The sequence below is a fragment of the Melanostigma gelatinosum genome (genome assembly GCF_949748355.1).
Source record: "Melanostigma gelatinosum genome assembly, chromosome: 12".
Taxonomy (NCBI): Eukaryota; Metazoa; Chordata; class Actinopteri; order Perciformes; family Zoarcidae; genus Melanostigma; species Melanostigma gelatinosum.
Genome location: NC_136645.1, coordinates 13,378,980 through 13,406,408, shown reverse-complemented (window position 1 = coordinate 13,406,408; position 27,429 = coordinate 13,378,980). Strand labels below are relative to the sequence as shown.

The window sequence follows — 27,429 nt, the reverse complement described above, 5'->3', positions numbered from 1 at the left end:
CAGACAAAAGAAGGGTTGACGTAGGCAATACTACTGTGTACTGTAAAGTAACCCGAGTGTCCTGGTTCCCACAGGCTAACATTAGTCCTTCGTTCATTGGGAGACCGGTATGATATGAAAACCCAATACCACGAGACCAAAGTTGTGAAAACACAACTATGACCATTCCCACTCTTCATTTGTTAAGCAAACAAACATCAGACATAGCCGACATGTATGGAATGTGTTGTGAAATGCTTTACTGAATATACTGTTGAAATGGAGAAAAATTCGGGGTTTGAGGCAAGAGCTTGGGGAGAATGCTGGCAGGGGGGTGGTCATGGGATTGGTTAGACTCAATTTTGGGAAAATAAGGGGTCTGTATTGCTAAAAACAGACATTAGCGCATTAATAGTTTTAATTGTGGCTTTTCTATTGGCATGTTGCATCGTACCCATCCTGAGGAGACAGTGCCAGAGGAGCATGGACAAACAGATGGGTGTCATGGCAAATCTCCAACTGGCTCAGATGATGAACATGATGACGATTGAGCGAGGGACAAAGGCCCAGTTCACTCAAATGGTGGTTGGACGACCGGACCTGTTTCCGGACCTGTTTCCCATTCCGGACTATCTGGAGGACTCAGAGGACATGGAGGGAACAGGACTAGGAGGCAACTCACCATAAATACGAGAGCCTGAACTTTGTTGAAAGTACACATGTCCAAAAAACACTACGTCACATGTTTTATCATCTGTCCAAACCGTTTCACTATAAATTTGAATGTATTGCAATCAGATATTTCTACATTCACAAATAGTCATAGTCATGATCTATAATAATCAGTGCACAAGTATTATCGCATATAGTTTTATCACAGACGTTGCATCTAATGAACACTGATATATTGTTCAATATTTTGCAGAAATTAAATGTGTGATGTATCAGTTAATACATGTTTGTAAGCAAGAACAGATTCACTTCATACCAAGAAGGTGGTCGATTGGCGGGAAAGGACCATAAGGGAGTTTTTCCTGTAATACAACCTGTGGGTTTTTTCGCCCTCATATGAAAGTGAATCTTAGCATTGAATGATGTTATTTGAATTATCTTACGAACTCAAATGTTCTGTATTGTATTGTTACTGTATTGGTATATAATCAAGCACATGTAATTTGCATAGATCACTTGTGTTGTTGCAATGCAGTAAGGGATCAAAACTTTAGGTTACAGTTTCACCAATTGACAAAAGTTCTATGAAGTTAGGTTGAGGGTTAAGAAACCCTCAGAGGAGGGATGTGTCGAAGAAAATCATCATATAAATTTGAATTGAACTTTGAATTGAACTTGAATTGAACTGAACACAAGTGTGGGCTCACAGGCAAAAGTTACATAACGTATTATTCTGGTTCTCAGCATCGTTTTTGGGAAATGACTATCAGGGCCAGGCAAAAAAGTAATTCATCTCTCAAGTGTACCAAAACATTTCCGTACATGGAGCTGTGTTCTGTGTGCCCAGAACAAAATAAGAACATGCCCTAATTACGAGTCCAGATGTGTCCTGACCCTTGATTCAACAGACTGCTTTGATTGGTGGAACGTAGCAAAAGGGGGCGTGAATTTTGACTATAAGAGTGATCTGTGAAAAGCAGTGCATTGGGAGTCGTTTTCAATATACTGAACTTGTTGATGTTGGCTTGATCTTATTAAAACACTACCCGCTGGATTGCAACCCGTTTGCCATCTCATCTCCTCATTTTGCCACGACACATACAAACAGTTCACATTCTTTTCAAAAGACCTTCTGAGCATGTGGGCCCCTGAGTCAGAGTATCCCAGTTCTTCCACAGACACTAATCCACGTAGTGCACCTGCGCCTGGAGCTCCTTGGAGATGTACCCGAGAAGGGTCGCCGTCAGCTGCTGCTTCAGGGTGGCGTTGGCCATCACTAGAGCAGTTAGCTGAGCCAAATCTGTCCACTGAATGTCTCCCAGCACGGCCAGAAGACTACCATCAAGCTTCTGCTGCTGCTGAGGACTGAGCTCCATTATGATCTGAGGCAGCGGTTTGAACTGTCCACTGGTCAGCCAGCAGCCCAGAAGGCCTCCGACAGCACCGCCTACAGGGGAAAAGGGTTTCAAACATGTGGAATTATGATTGCACACACAAACACACACAGCATGACAAGGATAGAGTGATGAACCCCCGCTGGATCATCGTCCTCGGTGTGTGCACCCATCTGGGTTGTGTGCCCATCGCCAACGCCGGAGACTTCGGAGGCTACTACTGTCCGTGCCATGGCTCCCACTACGATGCTTCAGGAAGGATAAGAAAGGGACCTGCTCCTCTAAAGCTGGAGGTTCCCTTCTATGAGTTCACTGAGGAGGACGTAGTCATAGTGGGATGAATACTGGAGCTCTGTCTCAGTTCCTCCCTGTAATATGTATTTTTAGATTGCTCCGTGTGAGAGTGACATAAAACGTGTGTATTTACTGTTGAAGACATATTTCCAACTCTATGATTGAGCTATTGTCTTCTCCCTCGTAAAAAAGTGAGTTGTTTTTCTTTGATTGATCTGCATCACTTAGCTTGATGTCTTTTGATTCACTGACATTTTATTTGTTGTTTTAATCTCTATAGATTTCTTTCATTCCGCACAATTTTTTAGCATTTAGTATTTTCCAAACAGCATTATGTAACACAATGTACGAGGTGTGATCAGGTCCAACCCCTTTGATGCCGCACCAATCCTGATATATTGTGTTGGAGCTGTGTGATAAAGTCAAAGGTGGGGCCTGTTTCATGGTTACCTAAAGTTGAGCTGGTAAAAGTGCTCATACACATGAACAAGAGGCCTGGGGAGCACAATGATTAGGATAAGATGATGGTAAGATCAAGAAAAGCCACCGGCAATCTAAAAAAGTATCGACAAGTTGTGAACACATTCAGGAATGTGTCGGCCTGTTGATCAACTGGAAGGAACTATAGATCGAGATAAGGATGTTGTTGGTTTGTGACTCCAAAGAATGTGTAGATTGCTTTATCTCAGGACCTTTTCATCCTTTTTGAGTTTGTGTCAGACAAGATGACAATTCTATACCAGTAATGGCAGCAGCAAAGAGTGCAAACTGCCAAGTAAGATAAAGAACTATTGAGTCACACTCCAGTCACTGATGGATTTAATGCTGACGAACAAAGTGTGCCATGTACAACTGTATGAACCAGTGAAATACACAAACCTTCTACTTTTTATTGATGAAATCATTTGAATACAATATACTGTGCACAGATGCAGGTAAAACCATCGTCTTAAACTGACATTACCATCAAATCAATCATCAATATAATCATCAAAACTATTTCAAACTGTACAGTTGGCGCTCATTCAGTGAATAACTTTTTGAATTGAAATCAGTGGAGTTGAACCGCGGTTAATCATGTGTAACTTCAGAGGTGACTCGTGCTGAAAGCTTTTATCACAAACGGAAACTTTACTGCAACCAGAACAGCTAAAGGGGATTGTTTCCTGTGTGGGTATTCATGTGTACCTTCAGATCTCTGTTGCACACAAATCTATTACAGCAAACTGATCAGCTGAAAGGTTTTTCTCCTGTGTGGGTTCTCATGTGTCTCTGTAAAGTTGAACGCTCGTTAAAAGATTTCTTACAGACTGAGCAGCTGAAAGGTTTTTCTCCTGTGTGGGTTCTCATGTGTATCTGTAAATGTGAATGATGGTTAAAAGATTTCTTACAGACTGAGCAGCTGAAAGGTTTTTCTCCTGTGTGGGTTCTCATGTGTATCTGTAAATTTGAACGATCGTTAAAAGATTTCTTACAGACTGAGCAGCTGAAAGGCTTTTCTCCTGTGTGGGTTCTCATGTGTCTCTGTAAAGTTGAACTCTGGTTAAAAGATTTCTTACAGACTGAGCAGCTGAAAGGTTTTTCTCCTGTGTGGGTTCTCATGTGTATCTGTAAATGTGAATGATGGTTAAAAGATTTCTTACAGACTGAGCAGCTGAAAGGTTTTTCTCCTGTGTGGGTTCTCATGTGTATCTGTAAATTTGAACGATCGTTAAAAGATTTCTTACAGACTGAGCAGCTGAAAGGCTTTTCTCCTGTGTGGGTTCTCATGTGTCTCTTTAAAGTTGCACGCCGGTTAAAAGATTTCTTACAGACTGAGCAACTGAAAGGCTTTTCTCCTGTGTGGGTTCTCATGTGGCCCTGTAAAGTTGAACTCTGGTTAAAAGATTTCTTACAGACTGAGCAGCTGAAAGGTTTTTCTCCTGTGTGGGTTCTCATGTGGCTCTGTAAATGTGAACGATGTTTAAAAGATTTCTTACAGACTGAGCAGCTGAAAGGTTTTTCTCCTCTGTGGGTTCTCATGTGTATCTTCAGAGTTCCACTCTGGCTAAATGTTTTCTCACACTCGGAGCATCTAAAATGTTTTTCACCAGCGCTACATCTTGAATCACTGACACGGACTTCATCAGGTTTCACATAGTTTAAACCTGACTGAGGTTCTCTGGTCTTCTTCCCATCACCACCCTCATCAGTGTCAGAAGACTCTCCAGTCTTCTCATCAGTATCTGGTTCTGGATGTCTATCTGGATCCAAGTTCCTATCTGGTTCTGGTCCTCCACAGTCTTCTCCATCAGCTTCTGTTCCCATCTGTTTAGTTTGTCTTTGATGAAGCTGTGAGGACTGAGCTTCCTCTTCTTCATCTTCACTCTTCACAGGCGTGAATGAGAACTTGACATCAGCCTCCTCCAGACCTTGAAGCTGCTCTCCTTCCTGACTGGTGCAGAGTTCCTCCTGTTCTTCTTTAATGTGTGAGGGCTCTGGGTCCTCCTGGTCCAGACTGGAGCTCCACTCCTGCTGCTCAGAGGGAACCTCTTCTTTAACCAACAACAGCTGCTGGACGTCTGCAGGAAAACAGTAAACACACACAGAGGGGTTACAAAGACATTTTAGAATTGAGCAAATAGTCTCCTGGACATACACTTCCAGAGTATCACTAGAACCAGATAATAGAATAATGTAATCAACTTATGTGACCATGAACACATGAACCATTTTAAGCTGCCAAATCCATGTGGTGTTATCAAAGAGAACAAACTTGTACTTTAAGTTGAAATATCTCCTGTCATCTAGAAGCTGAGAGAACAAATCAGCATACCTGCAAACTCATAAGAGGTGAAAGAGGTGGGGGGGGGGGGAGACTGTAGACGATCTACAAGTATTAACAATTTATTAAGTCAAGCATCAAAGCATAAAAAACAGATCTATGGTTTCACAAAATACAAGAATTGATTAAGTAGCCCTAGCAACAGACACAAAGTCAGGGCTCCGTATACGCACCTCTCCTCTCAGTGTTTTGTGAGCCCTGTATCTTTATACTTTATTTGAACTTGTCCAGCACAGGGACGCATTATCTTCACCCACACACAAGCCAGGGTTGGGCCACATTGTGTGTGGGAGTCCTGGAGTCTCAGGGATGGGGAAGGTGCTGTTCCTGCAGGTTGCTACACAATATCCCACCGACTAACCGATTCACAACACAACTAGTTATAAGTTTTAAGCTACCACCTGCGTGTCAGAGCTCCCTCTTTGTACGGGGAGCGCCTCACCCGGAGATTCAAACCTTTGCTCTATGACACACGCAACACTATTGCAAATGAGCACACACACACACACACACACACACACACACACACACACACACACACACACACACACACACACACACACACACACACACACACACACACACACACACACACACACACACACACACACACACACACACACACAGTACTGTTATGTTCAAAATGTCTCAAACAAAAGGTAAAGGAAAAAGCCCCCCTCCTTGTTCCAGAGGAGAAGAAGCATGCAGAGGAGAAGAAGCATGCAGAGGAGAAGAGGCAGCGCCCCCCCCCCCCCTGCTCTCTTTCTTCCATCATTAAGCAGGGCCGAATCAGCTGGTTGAAGTTTAAATCAAAAGGAATTTAATATACTAACAAAAGAAAATGCAGTTACAAACTGAATTACACTATCAGCAGTAATATTTCATGAAATAGAGGCCCCATCCACACCACACGACAGACTGGTGTGTCCGCCTCATGGTCCAGATGAGGTCTGATTATCTCCGGGGATTCAGTTTCTTTGTCCCTCCAAAGTCTCTGAAATGTCTCATATTACACATTCCTTAGCCCATCGATCAGCTCAGTGATTGGCTGAACCCGTCGGACTTCAGTCGGCCACTTCCTTCACCAATTCACCCCCCTTCTTGAAGGCTGTGCTCAGAAACTCTTCAGCAACATCCCCCTCTCTCTGACTTGATGGCGGTGTCATAAATTCTCTGGTTTCTCTCACAGTGCTCAACAAATTCAGTAACTCTCCCTTTAGTTTAAACCTTCTACAAGTAAACATATTGTAACACATTATATCCATCGCTAGGAGCGCTTTAAAACTTAAATTCCTCACAATATGTATACATTTAATGCCTGTAAATACAGCACGCATATTTCTACAGTAGCGAGAACCATCGCCTATACAAAATAAAGTGATTCATTTTCATTTTACCCTGTTACTGTATGGCTTAATATTAACTTCCACTGTTACTGTAAAGCCGTTAGAATTGTTGCCTATCTTCTATTTACAATTAATATGCATTCAATCCGGTTCAATTATTGAAATCATGAAGGTTCAGGCTCCTTAACACTCTCTCTCATTATTTCAGGGCCTTTGGGAGCAACTGCACGTGGGACAGTTGGGACCGGAAGTACACTGGCTGTGGTCATTACAGTGAACAGTGTGATGAGAGGGCACGTGAGCCCTTGTTGCTGTACTTCGTCTCATTGGAGCAGAGGCTGCAGTTAGCATACCCTGCCTTATCAATGCATTTAAAACACTGACAGCGGGAAGCTGTACTGCTCTCTCTTCACGTCTGTTTAGACCTCCACCTTTATCCAGGCCCAGCTCCACTCACATCTCAGCCCTGCGTCAAGCTGCGCTACACACACAACATCCTCTTCCTGAAGCTCTCTGACCTCATCATCTCATCAGTATCTGGGCCTCATGTTTCAAGTTATTATCACCACGAAATCACCCCATTCTACTTTGAGTTAAACAAAAAAAACTGCAACCAGAACCGCCGGTGTTCCGGTTTAACGTTAATGAGTGACCGCGTGGACTGAACCGGAACATGGAGGGTGATTCATGTTTCATCACGTTACGCTTTCCTCCTAAATCTTGATAATGATGAGCGTTAGCCGTTGACAAAGTTCCGCATGCAGTGGACGTTAACTTAACCCAACAAATTAGTGATGTGTCGGTCGCGAACGAAGCACACAAACAGGGTGCTTGCTGGGAACCCTTCAGCAGATTCGATTCTGGAAGTGAGATCTTCTCCAAAACAGGGCAGATAATTACGGAGAGAAGAAACAGGCTCAGCCCCTCAAAGCTGAGGCACTTGGTCTTTCTCAATGTAAATCTTCACTGAAGGACAAAACTCTGGATGCTGATTTTTTTTCTTTTTGTTTTACACATTTTAATTAATATTTTGTTGTGTGATTCTGTAAGCTTCTGTATGTTGTTTCACTTTAAATTTGTTAAGTATTAAAAAGCTAAAAGTTAAAAATAGTTAGTTTTTGCACTTTCTAATTTAAATTGTTTTATCACTCAGTAGCGTATAAATAAGTGTATTTATATAATAAACATTTGATATAGTGCATGTTTTTTTACATTAGTAATTCATATTGTGCATCATTTTACATTATTGTTGGTAATAAATTAATTTAAGCACCAAAAAATCTGAAGAGCGATTTGGAGCCGAAAGAGCTGGCTCGAGCCAAAAGAGCCGTAATTCCCATCACTACAACAAATCTGAACAGTAACGGAACTTAAACGTTAACGGATGGAAATGACGACGGTGTAGACATCTTAACGCTGATTGGCCAAGACTCGACACGTCGCATCAAATATGTTTTATTGCGAAGATCACGACATCACATTTTCTCACTCCAATCTGAGAAACACTGGCTGGCTGGCCAGTTGACCCCCCCCCAAAATAAACACTCTACGGATCTACACTCACGTGAATGATATATTTTGATTCAAAACGGCTTATTTCGCCGAAAAGCGACACGTTTGCAGGTATTAAATCAGGAGAAGAAGAAAACGACGAATTGCAACAGAGTCTCACTCCAAACTACATTACAAGTTATCAGCCGGAGCATGAACAGTGTTAAATAAAGTGAACCTACGTGCTCTTTGTATCCGGATTTCCGGGTTGAGAACAGCGTCCAGAAGTTCCCGTTGTCGCTTATTCGCCTCTTTTGAACGAGAGAGTTCCTCCTCGTACTCTGCTATCGTTCTTTCAAACAGACCAAATATCTCTTCATCAGCCGCAGTTAGTCGCTGGTTGATTAAAGATCTCAACATTTCTACTTTAGACATTTTCACTAAACCACAGAAAGTTGTCCTCCAGACGAACTCCGTTAAAAACACCGTTTACTCTCATTAAACTCTGACTAGCGCTGTGTTGGTCACTTCCGTCCCCGTCCGTCTGTTTCCAGGTAGCATGCTAAGCTAACTTCAATAGCTTTATAGGCTACCACGAGATTAGTCCTCGTCCTCTTCTTCCTCTCCTCCTTCTCATTCTTCTTCTTCTTCTTCTTCTTCTTCTTCTTCTTCTTCTCATTCTTCTTCTTTCACTTTAATGGCGGACTACAAACCAATGTTTAAGGCGCCACCTACTGGACCGGAGTGTGTAACACCATGACTTTATGACAGTTATCATTTAAACACAATAATAATGTTATTTATAAATATCATGAAACAATTAGAAATAAACTTCATATTGCAGTGATATTCTGGCCTTTTAACCCGTTCCATTCAAAATATGAAATAAAGCCCTTTTAAGCTGAACTTGTTTGTCCCCTGTCTCTAACAGTCCTTTGATGCTCCACTCCCTTCCTGTATCTACCACTCTGTTCTTCAGTCTTTCTCTTTCCACCCTGAACTTCCTCCACTCTATCAGCACATGTTCTACAGTTTCTTTACAGTTGCATATCTCACATTTATCCCACTCTGTCTTTTTCATGATGTGTATAATGTGTCATTGAGTCCTGTATGTCCGAACCTTAATCTGAAAGTAACATCTTCTTTTCTACTTTTACTTCCATCACTTCTCACTCTGACTGATGTCTGAATTGTGTTGTAATTTCTACCCTTATTGTCATTATTCCAAATTTCCTGCCAAGATGTCCCATCCAAAGCTTTTACCAGAGAATGTTGAGTACTCCCAACCATTGTACAGGACAGTCGATGCTGTGTTTCCGTTAAGTGCACCCTGAATTCTAATCCAGTGTGATAGTGCTGACTCAGTTCTCCTCACATGTAATGGCAGTTGCCTGGATTTCACCAGCAATGCATTAATGGGTGTGGTTTTGACTCGGGAGATGAGTCAGAGGAGAACCATCCAGAAGAAAAGGTGAACAGATAAAAGTCCATTCAGACAGGTTCTACGAGGAACATCCGGTTCCGCTGCAACTTGGTGGGTAACAAAAGCCCCTTAAACTAATAAAATAGAATATCATTGCTCGTATCTTCAGTGACCTTCCATCTGGTACATATGTAACAGTTGTGGGTCATGGAACGAGACGACTCAAGTGATTGTTTTCCAACATTTATTTATTGAAGACAAAATATCACCAATGAATTGCCTTCAGACTGTTTTCTGCCTCTCTGCTCCCTCAGCAACGTGTGATTTAATTCATTTTCTTCAAATACACACTGACCAATCAGAGCTCGGTACGTGGACCATTAATGAATATTACATAATCACAGTTTAAACTGACAAATGCAAAAAAAGACAGCTGGCAATAAATCTCAGACTGTGTGAATTAGTAAATTAACAGATTTATGACATCACTGCTTCATTTAGAGCACGATAGATCTGACTATAAGTACATGTGTGTATGATGGTAAATGAATGTGTTGCAGATGTGTTTTCATGGAGTCTATGACAATATTTTAGCCTTATTCTTTCAGCTGTAGCCTTAGTGGTGCCAAACAGACTTGGGAGTAAATAGAAAAGAAATGTGTAAATATTCTCTCATCACACATTCACTGACGTGTGTCGGCTTCTTGAGTCGTGTCTTACAGTCTCCGGCTACTTTAATGTTTGGTGTGGGTGATTTTAAGTGATGGAAGGAAACTTCCTTACTGCTTCGAATTATATGAATATATATTTTTATTTATTTGCCCAAAAGTCAGTTTCACATCGCTGGGGTCTCGGCTGAAAGAATAAGAATACATCAAAGTAAAACATTGACGTGAATACACGTGTTATTATCGTCAGATCTATCGCGTTATAGATGAAGCAGTGATATTATAAATCGGTTAATTTACAGAATGACAGTTAGTGATTTCTTGCCAGCTGTCCTTCCTGCATTTGTCAGTTTAAACTGCGTTACTTTCAGCATGAATTATGTTCATGTTCTATGTTGGTCTCAGAGTGCACCAGACTGATGCATTTAACTTTAAAATGTACAACATTTTCTTCCAGGTGAGCGTGTCCCCGGCCCCCTCTAGAAAACCAACACGAACTAGAAAATAAAATCTCAATTAGTGGATCAAGCTAAAGACAGGACCAAATCTGAGCGTGGACTCAATGAGCGATGCTCTCAAATTGAAAGAACACGCTCTTGGATAAAGATAGGATGAAAGCTCCATCGTTCCTCCCCTGTGTGATGGTTCATGTGGTGTGTCAAATGTATTTTATACATTTTGTATAAAACCGTAATCACAAACAGAACCACTTTGTCTCTTATATGATTAACAGTGCCATTGATGAATAAATAATTCCGTCATCTGATGAGTGTACTTCCAATAATAAATGAATCCAGGTATTCAGCTGTTTTCACAGTAACCTGTAACCAAGACTGTATGTGATTTCATATTTGATAAAGAATCTCTCCAGCGTCATATGTCGTGGCAAAATGAGGAGATGAGATGGCAAACGGGTTGCAATCCAGCGGGTAGTGTTTTAATAAGATCAAGCCAACATCAACAAGTTCAGTATATTGAAAACGACTCCCGAGTACTGCTCTTCACAGATCACTCTTATAGTCAAAATTCACGCCCCCTTTTGCTGTGCTTCATCAATCAAACCTGTCTGTTGTATCAAAACAGGACACATCTGTTTCCAGGTAGCATGCTAAGCTAACTTCAATAGCTTTATAGGCTACCAGGAGATTAGTCCTCGTCCTCTTCTTCCTCTCCTCCTTCTCCTCCTTCTTCTTCTTCTTCTTCTATCAATTAAATGGCGGACTACAAACCAATGTTTAAGGCGCCACCTACTGGACCGGAGTGTGTAACATCATGACTTTATGACAGTTATCATTTAAACACAAACGCTTCTGATCCCATTTCAACAGGAAATGCTGCAGCTGATGCTGCGACTGAGCAAGCTGATTTTTCAGGCTACTTTTTATTTATTTATCAACAGAAATATCCCTCACTTATGATGTTCAAATATTGCAGACATTAGCGACCCCTGCAGAGAAAGTGTTGGGCCTAATCTGGTGCAATTTAAACATTATTAATGGATAATGGATTATTATTAAAATGTATTATGAGCCCAGACAACTTTCACATGAATTATTCTATTGTTAAGCTAAATTAGCCCACAGCAGTGATAACTTGGCAAAAGGGGGAAGATGTGATATATTGTAAAGGTAGATCCACATTTTGACGAGTTTTTAAAGTTAAAAAGGAAATTTAATAAGATATTAAATCTTATACTTTCTTTAGCTGGTCATATCAATCTTGATGTATCATCAAAGCAAATAATAACACCACTTAAATACAATTAGTATAGATATTTTGAACATTTAATCTCTTTTACACAAAATTTAATTCTTGTGAGAACATGATGATGTGATGAGCTGGCCCTCGATATTAGATCATTTAAATACAGTATTTGAATTAGTTTTTAATTGAATGTTTTGCCAGTGGTGCCAGTGGTGGATTTGCGTCAGACAAAAGAAGGGTTGACGTAGGCAATACTACTGTGTACTGTAAAGTAACCCGAGTGTCCTGGTTCCCACAGGCTAACATTACTCCTTCGTTCATTGGGAGACCGGTATGATATGAAAACCCAATACCACGAGACCAAAGTTGTGAAAACACAACTATGACCATTCCCACTCTTCATTTGTTAAGCAAACAAACATCAGACATAGCCGACATGTATGGAATGTGTTGTGAAATGCTTTACTGAATATACTGTTGAAATGGAGAAAAATTCTGGGTTTGAGGCAAGAGCTTGGGGAGAATGCTGGCAGGGGGGTGGTCATGGGATTGGTTAGACTCAATTTTGGGAAAATAAGGGGTCTGTATTGCTAAAAACAGACATTAGCGCATTAATAGTTTTAATTGTGGCTTTTCTATTGGCATGTTGCATCGTACCCATCCTGAGGAGACAGTGCCAGAGGAGCATGGACAAACAGATGGGTGTCATGGCAAATCTCCAACTGGCTCAGATGATGAACATGATGACGATTGAGCGAGGGACAAAGGCCCAGTTCACTCAAATGGTGGTTGGACGACCGGACCTGTTTCCGGACCTGTTTCCCATTCCGGACTATCTGGAGGACTCAGAGGACATGGAGGGAACAGGACTAGGAGGCAACTCACCATAAATACGAGAGCCTGAACTTTGTTGAAAGTACACACGTCCAAAAAACACCACGTCACATGTTTTATCATCTGTCCAAACCGTTTCACTATGAATTTGAATGTATTGTGATCAGATATTTCTACATTCACAAATAGTCATAGTCATGATCTATAATAATCAGTGCACAAGTATTATCGCATATAGTTTTATCACAGACGTTGCATCTAATGAACACTGATATATTGTTCAATATTTTGCAGAAATTAAATGTGTGATGTATCAGTTAATACATGTTTGTAAGCAAGAACAGATTCACTTCATACCAAGAAGGTGGTCGCTTGGCGGGAAAGGACCATAAGGGAGTTTTTCCTGTAATGCAACCTGCTGGTTTTTTCGCCCTCATATGAAAGTGAATCTGAGCATTGAATGATGTTATTTGAATTATCTTACAAACTCAAATGTTCTGTATTGTATTGTTACTGTATTGGTATATAATCAAGCACATGTAATTTGCATAGATCACTTGTGTTGTTGCAATGCAGTAAGGGATCAAAACTTTAGGTTACAGTTTCACCAATTGACAAAAGTTCTATGAAGTTAGGTTGAGGGTTAAGAAACCCTCAGAGGAGGGATGTGTCGAAGAAAATCATCATATAAATTTGAATTGAACTTTGAATTGAACTTGAATTGAACTGAACACAAGTGTGGGCTCACAGGCAAAAGTTACATAACGTATTATTCTGGTTCTCAGCATCGTTTTTGGGAAATGACTATCAGGGCCAGGCAAAAAAGTAATTCATCTCTCAAGTGTACCAAAACATTTCCGTACATGGAGCTGTGTTCTGTGTGCCCAGAACAAAATAAGAACATGCCCTAATTACGAGTCCAGATGTGTCCTGACACTTGATTCAACAGACTGCTTTGATTGGTGGAACGTAGCAAAAGGGGGCGTGAATTTTGACTATAAGAGTGATCTGTGAAAAGCAGTGCATTGGGAGTCGTTTTCAATATACTGAACTTGTTGATGTTGGCTTGATCTTATTAAAACACTACCCGCTGGATTGCAACCCGTTTGCCATCTCATCTCCTCATTTTGCCACGACACATACAAACAGTTCACATTCTTTTCAAAAGACCTTCTGAGCATGTGGGCCCCTGAGTCAGAGTATCCCAGTTCTTCCACAGACACTAATCCACGTCGTGCACCTGCGCCTGGAGCTCCTTGGAGATGTACCCAAGAAGGGTCGCCGTCAGCTGCTGCTTCAGGGTGGCGTTGGCCATCACTAGAGCAGTTAGCTGAGCCAAATCTGTCCACTGAATGTCTCCCAGCACGGCCAGAAGATACCATGAAGCTTCTGCTGCTGCTGAGGACTGAGCTCCATTATGATCTGAGGCAGCGGTTTGAACTGTCCACTGGTCAGCCAGCAGCCCAGAAGGCCTCCGACAGCACCGCCTACAGGGGAAAAGGGTTTCAAACATGTGGAATTGTGATTGCACACACAAACACACACAGCATGACAAGGATAGAGTGATGAACCCCCGCTGCATCATCGTCCTCGGTGTGTGCACCCATCTGGGTTGTGTGCCCATCGCCAACGCCGGAGACTTCGGAGGCTACTACTGTCCGTGCCATGGCTCCCACTACGACGCTTCAGGAAGGATAAGAAAGGGACCTGCTCCTCTAAAGCTGGAGGTTCCCTTCTATGAGTTCACTGAGGAGGACGTAGTCATAGTGGGATAAATACTGGAGCTCTGTCTCAGTTCCTCCCTGTAATATGTATTTTTAGATTGCTCCGTGTGAGAGTGACATAAAACGTGTGTATTTACTGTTGAAGACATATTTCCAACTCTATGATTGAGCTATTGTCTTGTCCCTCGTAAAAACGTGAGTTGTTTTTCTTTGATTGATCTGCATCACTTAGCTTGATGTCTTTTGATTCACTGACATTTTATTTGTTGTTTTAATCTCTATAGATTTCTTTCATTCTGCACTATTTTTAGCATTTAGTATTTTCCAAACAGCATTATGGAACACAATGTATGAGGGCCGGGTGTGATCAGGTCCAACCCCTTTGCTGCCGCACCAATCCTGATATATTGTGTTGGAGCTGTGTGATAAAGTCAAAGCTGGGGCCTGTTTCATGGTTACCTAAAGATGAGCTGGTAAAAGTGCTCATACACATGAACAAGAGGCCTGGGGAGCACAACGATTAGGATCAGATGATGGTACGATCAAGAAAAGCCACCGGCAATCTAAAAAAGTATCGACAAGTTGTGAACACATTCAGGAATGTGTCGGCCTGTTGATCAACTGGAAGGAACTATAGATCGAGATCAGGATGTTGTTGGTTTGTGACTCCAAAGAATGTGTAGATTGCTTTATCTCAGGACCTTTTCATCCTTTTTGAGTTTGTGTCAGACAAGATGACAATTCTATACCAGCAATGGCAGCAGCAAAGAGTGCAAACTGCCAAGTAAGATAAAGAACTATTGAGTCACACTCCAGTCACTGATGGATTTAATGCTGACGAACAAAGTGTGCTATGTACAACTGTATGAACCAGTGAAATACACAAACCTACTTTTTATTGATGAAATCATTTGAATACAACATACTGTGCACAGATGCAGGTAAAACCATCGTCTTAAACTGACATTACCATCAAATCAATCAATATAACCATCAAAACTATTTCAAACTGTACAGTTGGCGCTCATTCAGTGAATAACTTTTTGAATTGAAATCAGTGTAGTTGAACCGCAGTTAATCATGTGTAACTTCAGAGGTGACTCGTGCTGAAAGCTTTTATCACAAACGGAAACTTTACTGCAACCAGAACAGCTAAAGGGGATTGTTTCTTGTGTGGGTATTCATGTTGTGGCAGCCGGGGTGGGCGAGCCCAGGGAGTAGTGATGGCAGGAAGATACTACAGACTACCAGAGAGAAATGGATTGCACTTTGCACACGCTCCCTTAGTGCCAGCAGGCAATCAGCGCAAGAAGGCACACCTGAGAGAGCCGGCCAGTGGAGCTTCATGGGCGGATATAAAAGGAGAAGGAAGATGTGAAGTCGGGGGAGTAACTTAGGTGAAACCATTCAAGACGGTGAGATATTGTGAGACTACTTAGCAACCGACCCTGGAACGGAAGACGACCCCAACTGGATTGCCCCCGGCTACTGACCCCTGCTTGGAGGAGAACGACGCCCCTGCCCAATCCCTGGACCGTACGAGAATTGCGCCTTGTGTATCAGACCCCGGAACTGCACCTAGACCCTTCTCTTGCTTAACGGACTTGTATTGGCTGTGTGGCTGCTGTGTCGTTACCAATACCCCAGTAAAGTATTTGATTGCCACGTCTTTAAGTCTCCGTGTCTTTATAAGTATTGCATATTGTCCAGTAACACCCCTGACCACCCCGGGGGCTGTTACAATGTGTACCTTCAGATCTCTGTTGCACACAAATCTATTACAGCAAACTGATCAGCTGAAAGGCTTTTCTCCTGTGTGGGTTCTCATGTGTGTCTGTAAATGTGAACGCTGGTTAAAAGATTTCTTACAGACTGAGCAGCTGAAAGGTTTTTCTCCTGTGTGGGTTCTCATGTGTCTCTGTAAAATTGAAGGACTGTTAAAAGATTTCTTACAGACTGAGCAGCTGAAAGGTTTTTCTCCTGTGTGGGTTTTCATGTGTGTCTGTAAATGTGAACGCTCGTTAAAAGATTTCTTACAGACTGAGCAGCTGAAAGGTTTTTCTCCTGTGTGGGTTCTCATGTGTCTCTGTAAAGTTGAACACTGGTTAAAAGATTTCTTACAGACTGAGCAGCTGAAAGGTTTTTCTCCTGTGTGGGTTCTCATGTGGGTCTGTAAATTTGAACGATCGTTAAAATATTTCTTACAGACTGAGCAGCTGAAAGGTTTTTCTCCTGTGTGGGTTCTCATGTGTATCTGTAAAGTTGAACGCTGGTTAAAAGATTTCTTACAGACTGAGCAGCTGAAAGACTTTTCTCCTGTGTGGGTTCTCATGTGTATCTGTAAAGTTGAACGCAGGTTAAAAGATTTCTTACAGACTGAGCAGCTGAAAGGTTTTTCTCCTGTGTGGGTTCTCATGTGTCTCTGTAAATGTGAACGATGGTTAAAAGATTTCTGACAGACTGAGCAGCTGAAAGGCTTTTCTCCTGTGTGGGTTCTCATGTGTATCTGTAAATGTGAACGATCGTTAAAAGATTTCTTACAGACTGAGCAGCTGAAAGGTTTTTCTCCTGTGTGGGTTCTCATGTGCATCTGTAAAGTTGAACGCCTGTTAAAAGATTTCTTACAGACTGAGCAGCTGAAAGGCTTTTCTCCTGTGTGGGTTCTCATGTGTATCTTCAGAGTTCCACTCTGGCCAAATGTTTTCTCACACTCGGAGCATCTAAAATGTTTTTCACCAGCGCTACATCTTGAATCACTGACACGGACTTCATCAGGTTTCACATAGTTTAAACCTGACTGAGGTTCTCTGGTCTTCTTCCCATCACCACCCTCATCAGTGTCAGAAGACTCTCCAGTCTTCTCATCAGTATCTGGTTCTGGATGTCTATCTGGATCCAAGTTCCTGTCTGGTTCTGGTCCTCCACAGTCTTCTCCATCAGCTTCTGTTCCCATCTGTTTAGTTTGTCTTTGATGAAGTTGTGAGGACTGAGCTTCCTCTTCTTCATCTTCACTCTTCACAGGAGTCAATGAGAACTTGACATCAGCCTCCTCCAGACCTTGAAGCTGCTCTCCTTCCTGATTGGTGCAGAGTTCCTCCTGTTCTTCTTTAATGTGTGAGGGCTCTGGGTCCTCCTGGTCCAGACTGGCGCTCCACTCCTGCTGCTCAGAGGGAACCTCTTCTTTAACCAACAACAGCTGCTGGATGTCTGCAGGAAAACAGTAAACGCACACAGAGGGGTTACAAAGACATTTTAGAATTGAGCAACGAGTCTCCTGGACATACACTTCCAGAGTATCACTAGAACCAGATAATACAATAATGTAATCAACTTATGTGACCATGAACATATGAACCATTTTAAGCTGCCAAATCCATGTGGTGTTATCAAAGAGAACAAACTTGTACTTTAAGTTGAAATATCTCCTGTCATCTAGAAGCTGAGAGAACAAATCAGCATACCTGCAAACTCATAAGAGGTGAAAGAGGTGGGGGGGGGGGGAGACGGTAGACGATCTACAAGTATTAACACTTTATTAAGTCAAGCATCAAAGCATAAAAAACAGATCTATGGTTTCACAAAACACAAGAATTGATTAAGTAGCCCTAGCAACAGACACAAAGTCAGGGCTCCGTATACGCACCTCTCCTCTCAGTGTTTTGTGAGCCCTGTATCTTTATACTTTATTTGAACTTGTCCAGCACAGGGACGCATTATCTTCACCCACACAAGCCAGGGTTGGGCCACATTGTGTGTGGGAGTCCTGGAGTCTCAGGGATGGGGAAGGTGCTGTTCCTGCAGGTTGCTACACAATATCCCACCGACTAACCGATTCACAACACAACTAGTTATAAGTTTTAAGCTACCACCTGCGTGTCAGAGCTCCCTCTTTGTACGGGGAGCGCGTGAGTGCCTCACCCGGAGATTCAAACCTTTGCTCTATGACACACGCAACACTATTGCAAATGAGCACACACACACGCACGCAATACTGTTATGTTCAAAATGTCTCAAACAAAAGGTAAAGGAAAAAGCCCCCCTCCTTGTTCCAGAGGAGAAGAAGCATGCAGAGGAGAAGAGGCAGCTCCCCCCCCCCTGCTCTCTTTCTTCCATCATTAAGCAGGGCCGAATCAGCAGGTTGAAGTTTAAATCAAAAGGAATTTAATATACTAACAAAAGAAAATGCAGTTACAAACTGAATTACACTATCAGCAGTAATATTTCATGAAATAGAGGCCCCATCCACACCACACGACAGACTGGTGTGTCCGCCTCATGGTCCAGATGAGGTCTGATTATCTCCGGGGATTCAGTTTCTTTGTCCCTCCAAAGTCTCTGAAATGTCTCATATTACACATTCCTTAGCCCATAGATCAGCTCAGTGATTGGCTGAACCCGTCGGACTTCAGTCGGCCACTTCCTTCACCAATTCACCCCCCTTCTTGAAGGCTGTGCTCAGAAACTCTTCAGCAACATCCCCCTCTCTCTGACTTTATGGCGGTGTCATAAATTCTCTGGTTTCTCTCACAGTGCTCAACAAATTCAGTAACTCTCCCTTTAGTTTAAACCTTCTACAAGTAAACATATTGCAACACATAATATCCATCGCTAGGAGCGCTTTAAAACTTAAATTCCTCACAATACGTATACGTTTAATGCCTGTAAATACCGCAAGCATATTTCTACAGTAGCGAGAACCATCGCCTATACAAAATAAAGTGATTCGTTTTCATTTTACCCTGTTACTGTATGGCTGAATATTAACTTCCACTGTTACTGTAAAGCCGTTAGAATTGTTGCCTATCTTCTATTTACAATTAATATGCATTCAATCCGGTTCAATTATTGAAATCATGAAGGTTCAGGCTCCTTAACACTCTCATTACTTCAGGGCCTTTGGGAGCAACTGCACGTGGGACAGTTGGGACCGGAAGTACACTGGCTGTGGTCATTACAGTGAACAGTGTGATGAGAGGGCACATGAGCCCTTGTTGCTGTACTTCATCTCATTGGAGCAGAGGCTGCAGTTAGCATACCCTGCCTTATCAATGCATCTAAAACACTGACAGCGGGAAGCTGTACTGCTCTCTCTTCACGTCTGTTTAGACCTCCACCTTTATCCAGGCCCAGCTCCACTCACATCTCAGCCCTGCGTCAAGCTGCGCTACACACACAACATCCTCTTCCTGAAGCTCTCTGACCTCATCATCTCATCAGTATCTGGGCCTCATGTTTCAAGTTATTATCACCACGAAATCACCCCATTCTACTTTGAGTTAAACAAAAAAAAACTGCAACCAGAACCGCCGGTGTTCCGGTTTAACGTTAATGAGTGCAGTAGGAGCTGGCTCAAATCGTGGCAGCGGCAGCTAGTACAGGCACTTCCTGTTGCAAGCTCAGCTGCCACGACTTTCCGTGGCAGCTGGGCCTGCAACAGGAAGTTGTCCGTGGCAGCTGGACCTGCAACAGGAAGTGATTGCCACTGTATGTGGTAGCTGCCACTAGCATCTTGTGGCAGCTGCCAGCATTTCGGAGCGGATTCCGCCGTAGTTTAGCCTTTATTTGTCGTTATTTGACATTATGTGACCAAACATTAAGGTCATTGAAGGCATGACTGTTGGTAGTTGGAATTAGTTTATTAAAAAAAGGCCGAATTATCATGGTATGGCCACTCGTTTTTGTCAACAAGCTAATTGCGGGCTAACTTCAGTTGAAACCTGATGGCCATGGCAACGATAAACACTTTCACGCTGCAGACTAAAGGAATGCAAATTATAAATATGGATGGATATACAATGTACTGTTTAGAGTGATAGCAATCCATATAACCTGTTGACTTGGATATATACGCAGTATATAGATATATATACAGTATGCAACAAGTTGTTGCGACAGTTAACACCGTTGTGTGGTACCTGCCACTACTTTTCGCGACAGTTTTCACTGTTTGCGACCGGTAGCACTAGCATCTTGTGGCAGCTGCCAGTGTTTCGGAGCGGATTCCGCCGTAGTTTAGCCTTTATTTGTCGTTATTTGACATTATGTGACAATACATTAAGGTCATTGAAGGCATGACTGTTGGTAGTTGAAATTAGTTTATTAAAAAAAGGCCGAATTATCATGGTATGGCCACTCGTTTTTGTCAACAAGCTAATTGCGGGCTAACTTCACTTGAAACCTGTTACCCATGGCAACGATAAACACTTTCACGCTGCAGACTAAAGGAATGCAAATTATAAATATGGATGGATATGCAATATAATGTTTAGAGTGATAGCAATCCATATAACATGTTGACTTGGATATATATACGCAGTATATAGATATATATACAGTATGCAACAAGTTGTTGCGACAGTTAACACCGTTGTGTGGTACCTGCCACTACTTTTCGCGACAGTTTTCACTGTTTGCGACTGGTGCCACTAGCATCTTGTGGCAGCTGCCAGTGTTTCGGAGCGGATTCCGCCGTAGTTTAGCCTTTATTTGTCGTTATTTGACATTATATGACAATACATTAAGGTCATTGAAGGCATGACTGTTGGTAGTTGGAATTAGTTTATTAAAAAAAGGCCGAATTATAATGGTATGGCCACTCGTTTTTGTCAACAAGCTAATTGCGGGCTAACTTCAATTGGTACTTGTTGCCCAAAAAAAAGTCATGTTTGTTCCAGCGAGCAACTGGGACAACCAGGTATGTGCAACATGAGTGGCAACTCAACTCTATTTTATTTATATAGCACTTCACACACAACACAGTGAAAAGTTCAGTTTTATGTAAGTAACTTATGATTCGAGGGAAAATATATTTTGTAATATTTGCAATTGACGAACCTGATGAAATGATTGTGGAATATTGGAAGTTGTCCCACCTCTGTTTTTTCATAGGGTTTTCCATGACCACATAAAGAACTACCAATGGGTTCAATGCTCAACTTGCAAAAATTGGCTGCATTTTGAGTGTGCTGGTGTGGAAGGTGACTGGACATCAAATGATTTCTTTTGTGGATGCAACATTGTCCCAGATGTGTAAGAATCAGCTCATTCATTCGTTGATTGATATAAAAGTGACAATTGTTTTAGTTGTGTTTGATATAAATTAGGGAAGAATTTCCCTTAGTGTCTCCAATAATTTTCAGTTTTATGTTCTATATTAAAGTGTCATATATTTAACATAATTCATGGATCACTGGAGTTAACACATAATAACATTGTAAAATTAACAAATAAATAAATAGACAACGTAAAAAAGACTGTTAATGACAAATAAATATACGATTACCCAAACAACATTCATAGCCTTTAGCGATTTACAGTATATACTGGCAACAAGCTAGTTATATATACAGTATAACCAATGTAAAATTTGATACATGGTAATTAAAGGTGTATGTTGTAAAACTACAACATGTAAAGATTTTCGTCAAATTCAGGCAATGCTTCTGTCTTAAACAGAGACAACATCTTGGAGTCTGTTAAAGCAGAAGAAATTCTTAAGGATGAAGAAATAAAGGTAATAACATACATCGTACATTTTCTCCAGTGAGCTGTACAAAGGTTTTTCACATAAAAATGGTATTCACTAATTATACATAACACTGAATCTACAACTACATATACATCTTATATTTCAGGACTTGGAAAGAAATCTGCAGAGTGGGCATTTTCTCTCCAACAGAATGTATCTGTGGAAACACAGAGGATTGGATGCAGCCCTTCGAAAATATTACAGTGAACATTTCACTTTATTCAGTGACATGAAGATAGAGTGTGCTCTTTTTGTCTTATTTGTACACACAGCATTTTAGGCAGAGGAGGGGAAAAGGTAGGAATAGATTGATAGAGAAATGTTACCGTGACATTTTCTTGTTCTCCTCTTTCAGGATGGTATACAAAAAGTGTTTTATTAGTTTCTTATTTACTTGTTTTCCCAGACAGAACAGATTATCCAATGTCTGGAAAGACTACTGTCAGTGCCTGGAACTGTAGCTGAGAAGCAGCTATTCATCACAGAGGTCATTTTGCCAGAGGTGAGCTATTGAGGATGTGTACCAAATTAACAATTACCGGTAGTTTAAGAATTACGTTTACAGCAGAAAATTTGTGAGTTATTAATGGCATAGGCCTCTGAGAGATACAAGTGTCAATAGACATTTGAGAACACCATTTGGAGAATATAAACTAAAACTACAACTGGAAGAATAACTTAGTATCAATGTGCTAACTTAATTGGGTAACGTGGTACAGGTAAGTATCAATTTAAATGAAATATAAATGTATGTATGTAATGACTGACATTTAACATTTGGTAAAAACTGTCAAATTGATTTAACATACTTTATAATTATTATTATCGATACATTTTTGTAGGTTGTGATTCAGTGGTTGCAAAGGACCAGCAACATGTGCAGATACCAGGCAGAATCTGTGCTGCTGGAGAACACATATAAAGAGAAAAGGTAGACCACATGACTTGTGTTTGAATTGTGTGAGCATGCATATGTGTAACATCACGAAATCCATTATGCCAATCCTGGCTAAGAGTGGTTTTGCATGTGAAGTTGACATAACTGTAATGACTGAATGTGGCTCATTTACAGATAATATATATTTTTTCAGTGCTCCAGAGTTGTCAACAAGTGACAGAGAAAGCACAGAAGAGGTAAGAAATGTTAAAATCTTTGCAGTCAGAGACACAGATGCTGGTGCGTAGTTTGATTTACAGTGGCTTTATTTCTGCATTAAACAACAAAGCAGAGTATATTTGATTTACCGTAATCCACAAGACAAATTCTATTTTTTGCTGAAATAACTTTTAACGCATTCATGTGCTCAAGGGCGACACCTGATGGCGGAAACCATTTAGCACATTCACAAACATCAGAACTTCATATTATGTATTGCATGCATGTACAGGAATAAAAATTAAGCTGAATATAAACCGATTAGATGAATGAAGTAGATTCTTTAATCCAAAAATAAGAAATAATAGATTTTGGGCTGCCTGATAAACAATAAAAAAAATGGATTAGCATGAAATACTAAAACTGTAAATATAAATGAATGTCATTTAGCCTTTCACATAAGATCCATCATGAAGGTATTGTCTGTTGCATGATCATAAGACAATATATTACATTACAGTCATTACAGCAATTTTGGGGTTAAGTGTCTTGCTCAAGGACACATTGACATGCGACTAGCAGAACCAGAGCCAGGGATTGAACCACCGACCCTCTGATTGAAAGACGGCCCTGCTATCCACTTAGCCACAGTCGCCCGATATAGAATCACTTCACTACTTAAATTAAGCAGCTTTTGTGAACTCACAGGATATCTAATAAGATTGGTACTTAATTATGTGCATGGATTAAGCTCTGGCTAGAATTGGTTTGCAACTATTTATTGTCAGCATTAATTTACATAAATAAATACAGGTAAATCTTATTATATACTGCCATTCAATTTGAAAGGCTCTCGATGGAACCCATCCAGCATTACTGTTTGTTCTTTGTTGCTTATTTCTCTAAATAGAGATTTGACTTTTAGATGTTGAATGACACATATGTTGACAAAGACAACATTTGTTGTTACAAAACATCTATTTGTTAATTAGGTACTGTAAATGCTGTACAAGTTTGAAGTATTCGTTGGTTACAACACCAATATACAATAAATACTTTGAGTACACTTTATTCTTTACTGCAGGTAAATGTTCTTCTGAGAGACAGCCTGGCTGCAGCTGACTGGTGTCGCAAGACACAATTCGATGGAGGGTTTAAAGTTCCCGCTGTCCTTTCCATGGATGAAAAGGAACAACAGGAAGCCCTCCAGGAGCTGCACAACTGCGAAGATGACCCAAGTGAAGAGTCTACAGCAGAGCTTTTCACTTTTGTTTTTGATAAACAGAAGGACTATGACAAATTCTGCACAGAGCTTATTGATTAAAAACAATTTTAAAGTGTTTTCGAGGTTTGAGGAGAAATAATTATTCTACATGTGCTTTACAAGTATTGTAACTCACTAACCTTTCACTGTCAATGTATGTTCGTTTAAATGTCTGTATTTTGCTGTGTTATTATTGACAATATGTCAAATTGTTATTGTTCAATACATTTTTTTAAAAATAAACCATCGACCAAACAGCCGTGTCACCTTTCCCAAAACTTGTGACAACCCACACGTTATATGGGTTGCCATCATTCTAAACAGTACAATGCATATCATCCATATTTATAATTTGCATTCCTTTAGTCTGCAGCGTGAAAGTGTTTATCGTTGCCATGGCCAACAGGTATCAACTGAAGTTAGCCCGCAATTAGCTTGTTGACAAAAACGAGTGGCCATACCATTATAATTCGGTCTTTTTTTAATAAACTAATTCCAACTACCAACAGTCATGCCTTCAATGACCTTAATGTATTGTCATATAATGTCAAATAACGACAAATAAAGGCTAAACTACGGCGGAATCCGCTCCGAAACACTGGCAGCTGCCACAAGATGCTAGTGGCACCAGTCGCAAACAGTGAAAACTGTCGCGAAAAGTAGTGGCAGGTACCACACAACGGTGTTAACTGTCGCAACAACTTGTTGCATACTGTATATATATATATATATATATCTATATACTGCGTATATATATCCAAGTCAATAGGTTATATGGATTGCTATCACTCTAAACAGTACAATGCATATCCATCCATATTTATAATTTGCATTCCTTTAGTCTGCAGCGTGAAAGTGTTTATCGTTGCCATGGCCAACAGGTATCAACTGAAGTTAGCCCGCAATTAGCTTGTTGACAAAAACGAGTGGCCATACCATGATAATTCGGCCTTTTTTTAATAAACTAATTACAACTACCAACAGTCATGCCTTCAATGACCTTAATGTTTGGTCACATAATGTCAAATAACGACAAATAAAGGCTAAACTACGGAGGAATCCGCTCCGAAATGCTGGCAGCTACCACAAGATGCTAGTGGCAGCTGCCACATACAGTGGCAATCACTTCCTGTTGCAGGCTCAGCTGCCACGGAAAGTCGTGGCAGCTGAGCTTGCAACAGGAAGTGCCTGTACTAGCTGCCGCTGCCACGATTTGAGCTTGCCCTTTCTCAATGAGTGACCGCATGGACTGAACCGGAACACGGAGGGTGATTCATGTTTCATCACGTTACGTTTTCCTCCTAAATCTTGATAATGATGAGCGTTAGCCATTGACAAAGTTCCGCATGCAGTGGACGTTAACTTAACCCAACAAATTAGTGATGTGTCGGTCGCGAACGACACATCTGAGAGCCGGCTCTTTGACGTGAACGACGGGAGCCAGCTCCTGATTGGGAGCCGCTTTGTTTTTTTGTTTCTCTCTCTCTCTCAAGCTGCATTTGATTGGTCAATGTGTGTGGTGTCGTCTCTGTGCCTCCGCTGAGCAGAGGGGGGAGGGGCGGGAGTTACACACACAGCAAGCACACAAACAGGGTGCTTGCTGGGAACCCTTCAGCAGATTCGATTCTGGAAGTGAAATCTTCTCCAAAACAGGGCAGATAATTACGGAGAGAAGAAACAGGATCAGCCCCTCAAAGCTGAGGCACTTGGTCTTTCTCAATGTAAATCTTCACTGAAGGACAAAACTCTGGATGCATTACACATTTTAATTTATATTTTGTTGTGTGATTCTGTAAGCTTCTGTATGTTGTTTCACTTTAAATTTGTTAAGTATTAAAAAGCTAAAAGTTTAAAATAGTTTGTTTTTGCACTTTCTAATTTAAATTTTTGTATCACTCAGTAGCGTATAAATAAGTGTATTTATAGAATAAACATTTGATATAGTGCATGTTTTTTTTACATTAGTAATTCATATTGTGCATCATTTTACATTATTGTTGGTAATAAATTAATTTAAGCACCAAAAATCTGAAGAGCCATTTGGAGCTGAAAGAGCTGGCTCGAGCCAAAAGAGCCGTAATTCCCATCACTACAACAAATCTGAACAGTAACGGAATTTAAGCGTCAACGGAGGGAAATGACGACGGTGTAGACATCTTAACGCTGATTGGCCAAGACTCGACACGTCGCATCAAATATGTTTTATTGCGAAGATCACGACATCACATTTTCTCACTCCAATCTGAGAAACACTGGCTGGCTGGCCAGTTGACCACCCCCCCAAAATAAACACTCTACGGATCTACACTCACGTGGATGATATATATTTGATTCAAAACGGCTTATTTCGCCGAAAAGCGACACGTTTGCAGGTATTAAATCAGGAGAAGAAGAAAACGACGAATTGCAACAGAGTCGCACTCCAAACTACATTACAAGTTATCAGCCGGAGCATGAACAGTGTTAAATAAAGTGAACCTACGTGCTCTTTGTATCCGGATTTCCGGGTTGAGAACAGCGTCCAGAAGTTCCCGTTGTCGCTTATTCGCCTCTTTTGAATGAGAGAGTTTCTCCTCGTACTCTGCTATCGTTCTGTCAAACAGACCAAATATCTCTTCATCAGCCGCAGTTAGTCGCTGGTTGATTAAAGATCTCAACTTTTCTACTTTAGACATTTTCACTAAACCACAGAAAGTTGTCCTCCAGACGAACTCCGTTAAAAACACCGTTTACTCTCATTAAACTCTGACTAGCGCTGTGTTGGTCACTTCCGTCCCCGTCCGTCTGTTTCCAGGTAGCATGCTAAGCTAACTTCAATAGCTTTATAGGCTACCACGAGATTAGTCCTCGTCCTCTTCTTCCTCTCCTCCTTCTCCTTCTTCCTCTTCTTCCTCTTCTTCTTTCACTTTAATGGCGGACTACAAACCAATGTTTAAGGCGCCACCTACTGGACCGGAGTGTGTAACATCATGACTTTATGACAGTTATCATTTAAACACAAACGCTTCTGATCCCATTTCAACAGGAAATGCTGCAGCTGATGCTGCGACTGAGCAAGCAGATTTTTCAGGCTACTTTTTATTTATTTATCAACAGAAATATCTCTCACTTATGATGTTCAAATATTGCAGACATTAGCCACCCCTGCAGAGAAAGTGTTGGGCCTAATCTGGTGCAATTTAAACATT

General features: G+C 41.1%; 2 protein-coding genes across 2 annotated transcripts; both read right to left on the bottom strand.

Annotated features, from left to right (window-relative positions):
* Nucleotides 1-238: 238 nt before the first annotated feature.
* On the bottom strand, nucleotides 239-8,627 carry LOC306785723 (uncharacterized protein; the record flags this gene model as incomplete). The annotated part of the gene is made up of 3 exons (XM_079280179.1): nucleotides 8,243-8,627; nucleotides 4,455-4,900; nucleotides 239-250 (listed from the first exon to the last, which is right to left on the bottom strand). The coding sequence occupies exons 1-3, from the start codon at nucleotides 8,433-8,435 to the stop codon at nucleotides 239-241; spliced, it is 651 nt and encodes a 216-aa protein (XP_079136305.1). The 5' UTR covers nucleotides 8,436-8,627.
* Nucleotides 8,628-16,261: 7,634 nt separating this feature from the next.
* LOC306785722 (uncharacterized protein) lies at nucleotides 16,262-27,112 on the bottom strand (the record flags this gene model as incomplete). The annotated part of the gene is made up of 3 exons (XM_079280178.1): nucleotides 26,724-27,112; nucleotides 17,152-17,560; nucleotides 16,262-16,271 (listed from the first exon to the last, which is right to left on the bottom strand). Exons 1-3 carry the CDS (start codon nucleotides 26,914-26,916, stop codon nucleotides 16,262-16,264), a joined length of 612 nt encoding a protein of 203 aa, XP_079136304.1. The 5' UTR covers nucleotides 26,917-27,112.
* Nucleotides 27,113-27,429: the final 317 nt, after the last annotated feature.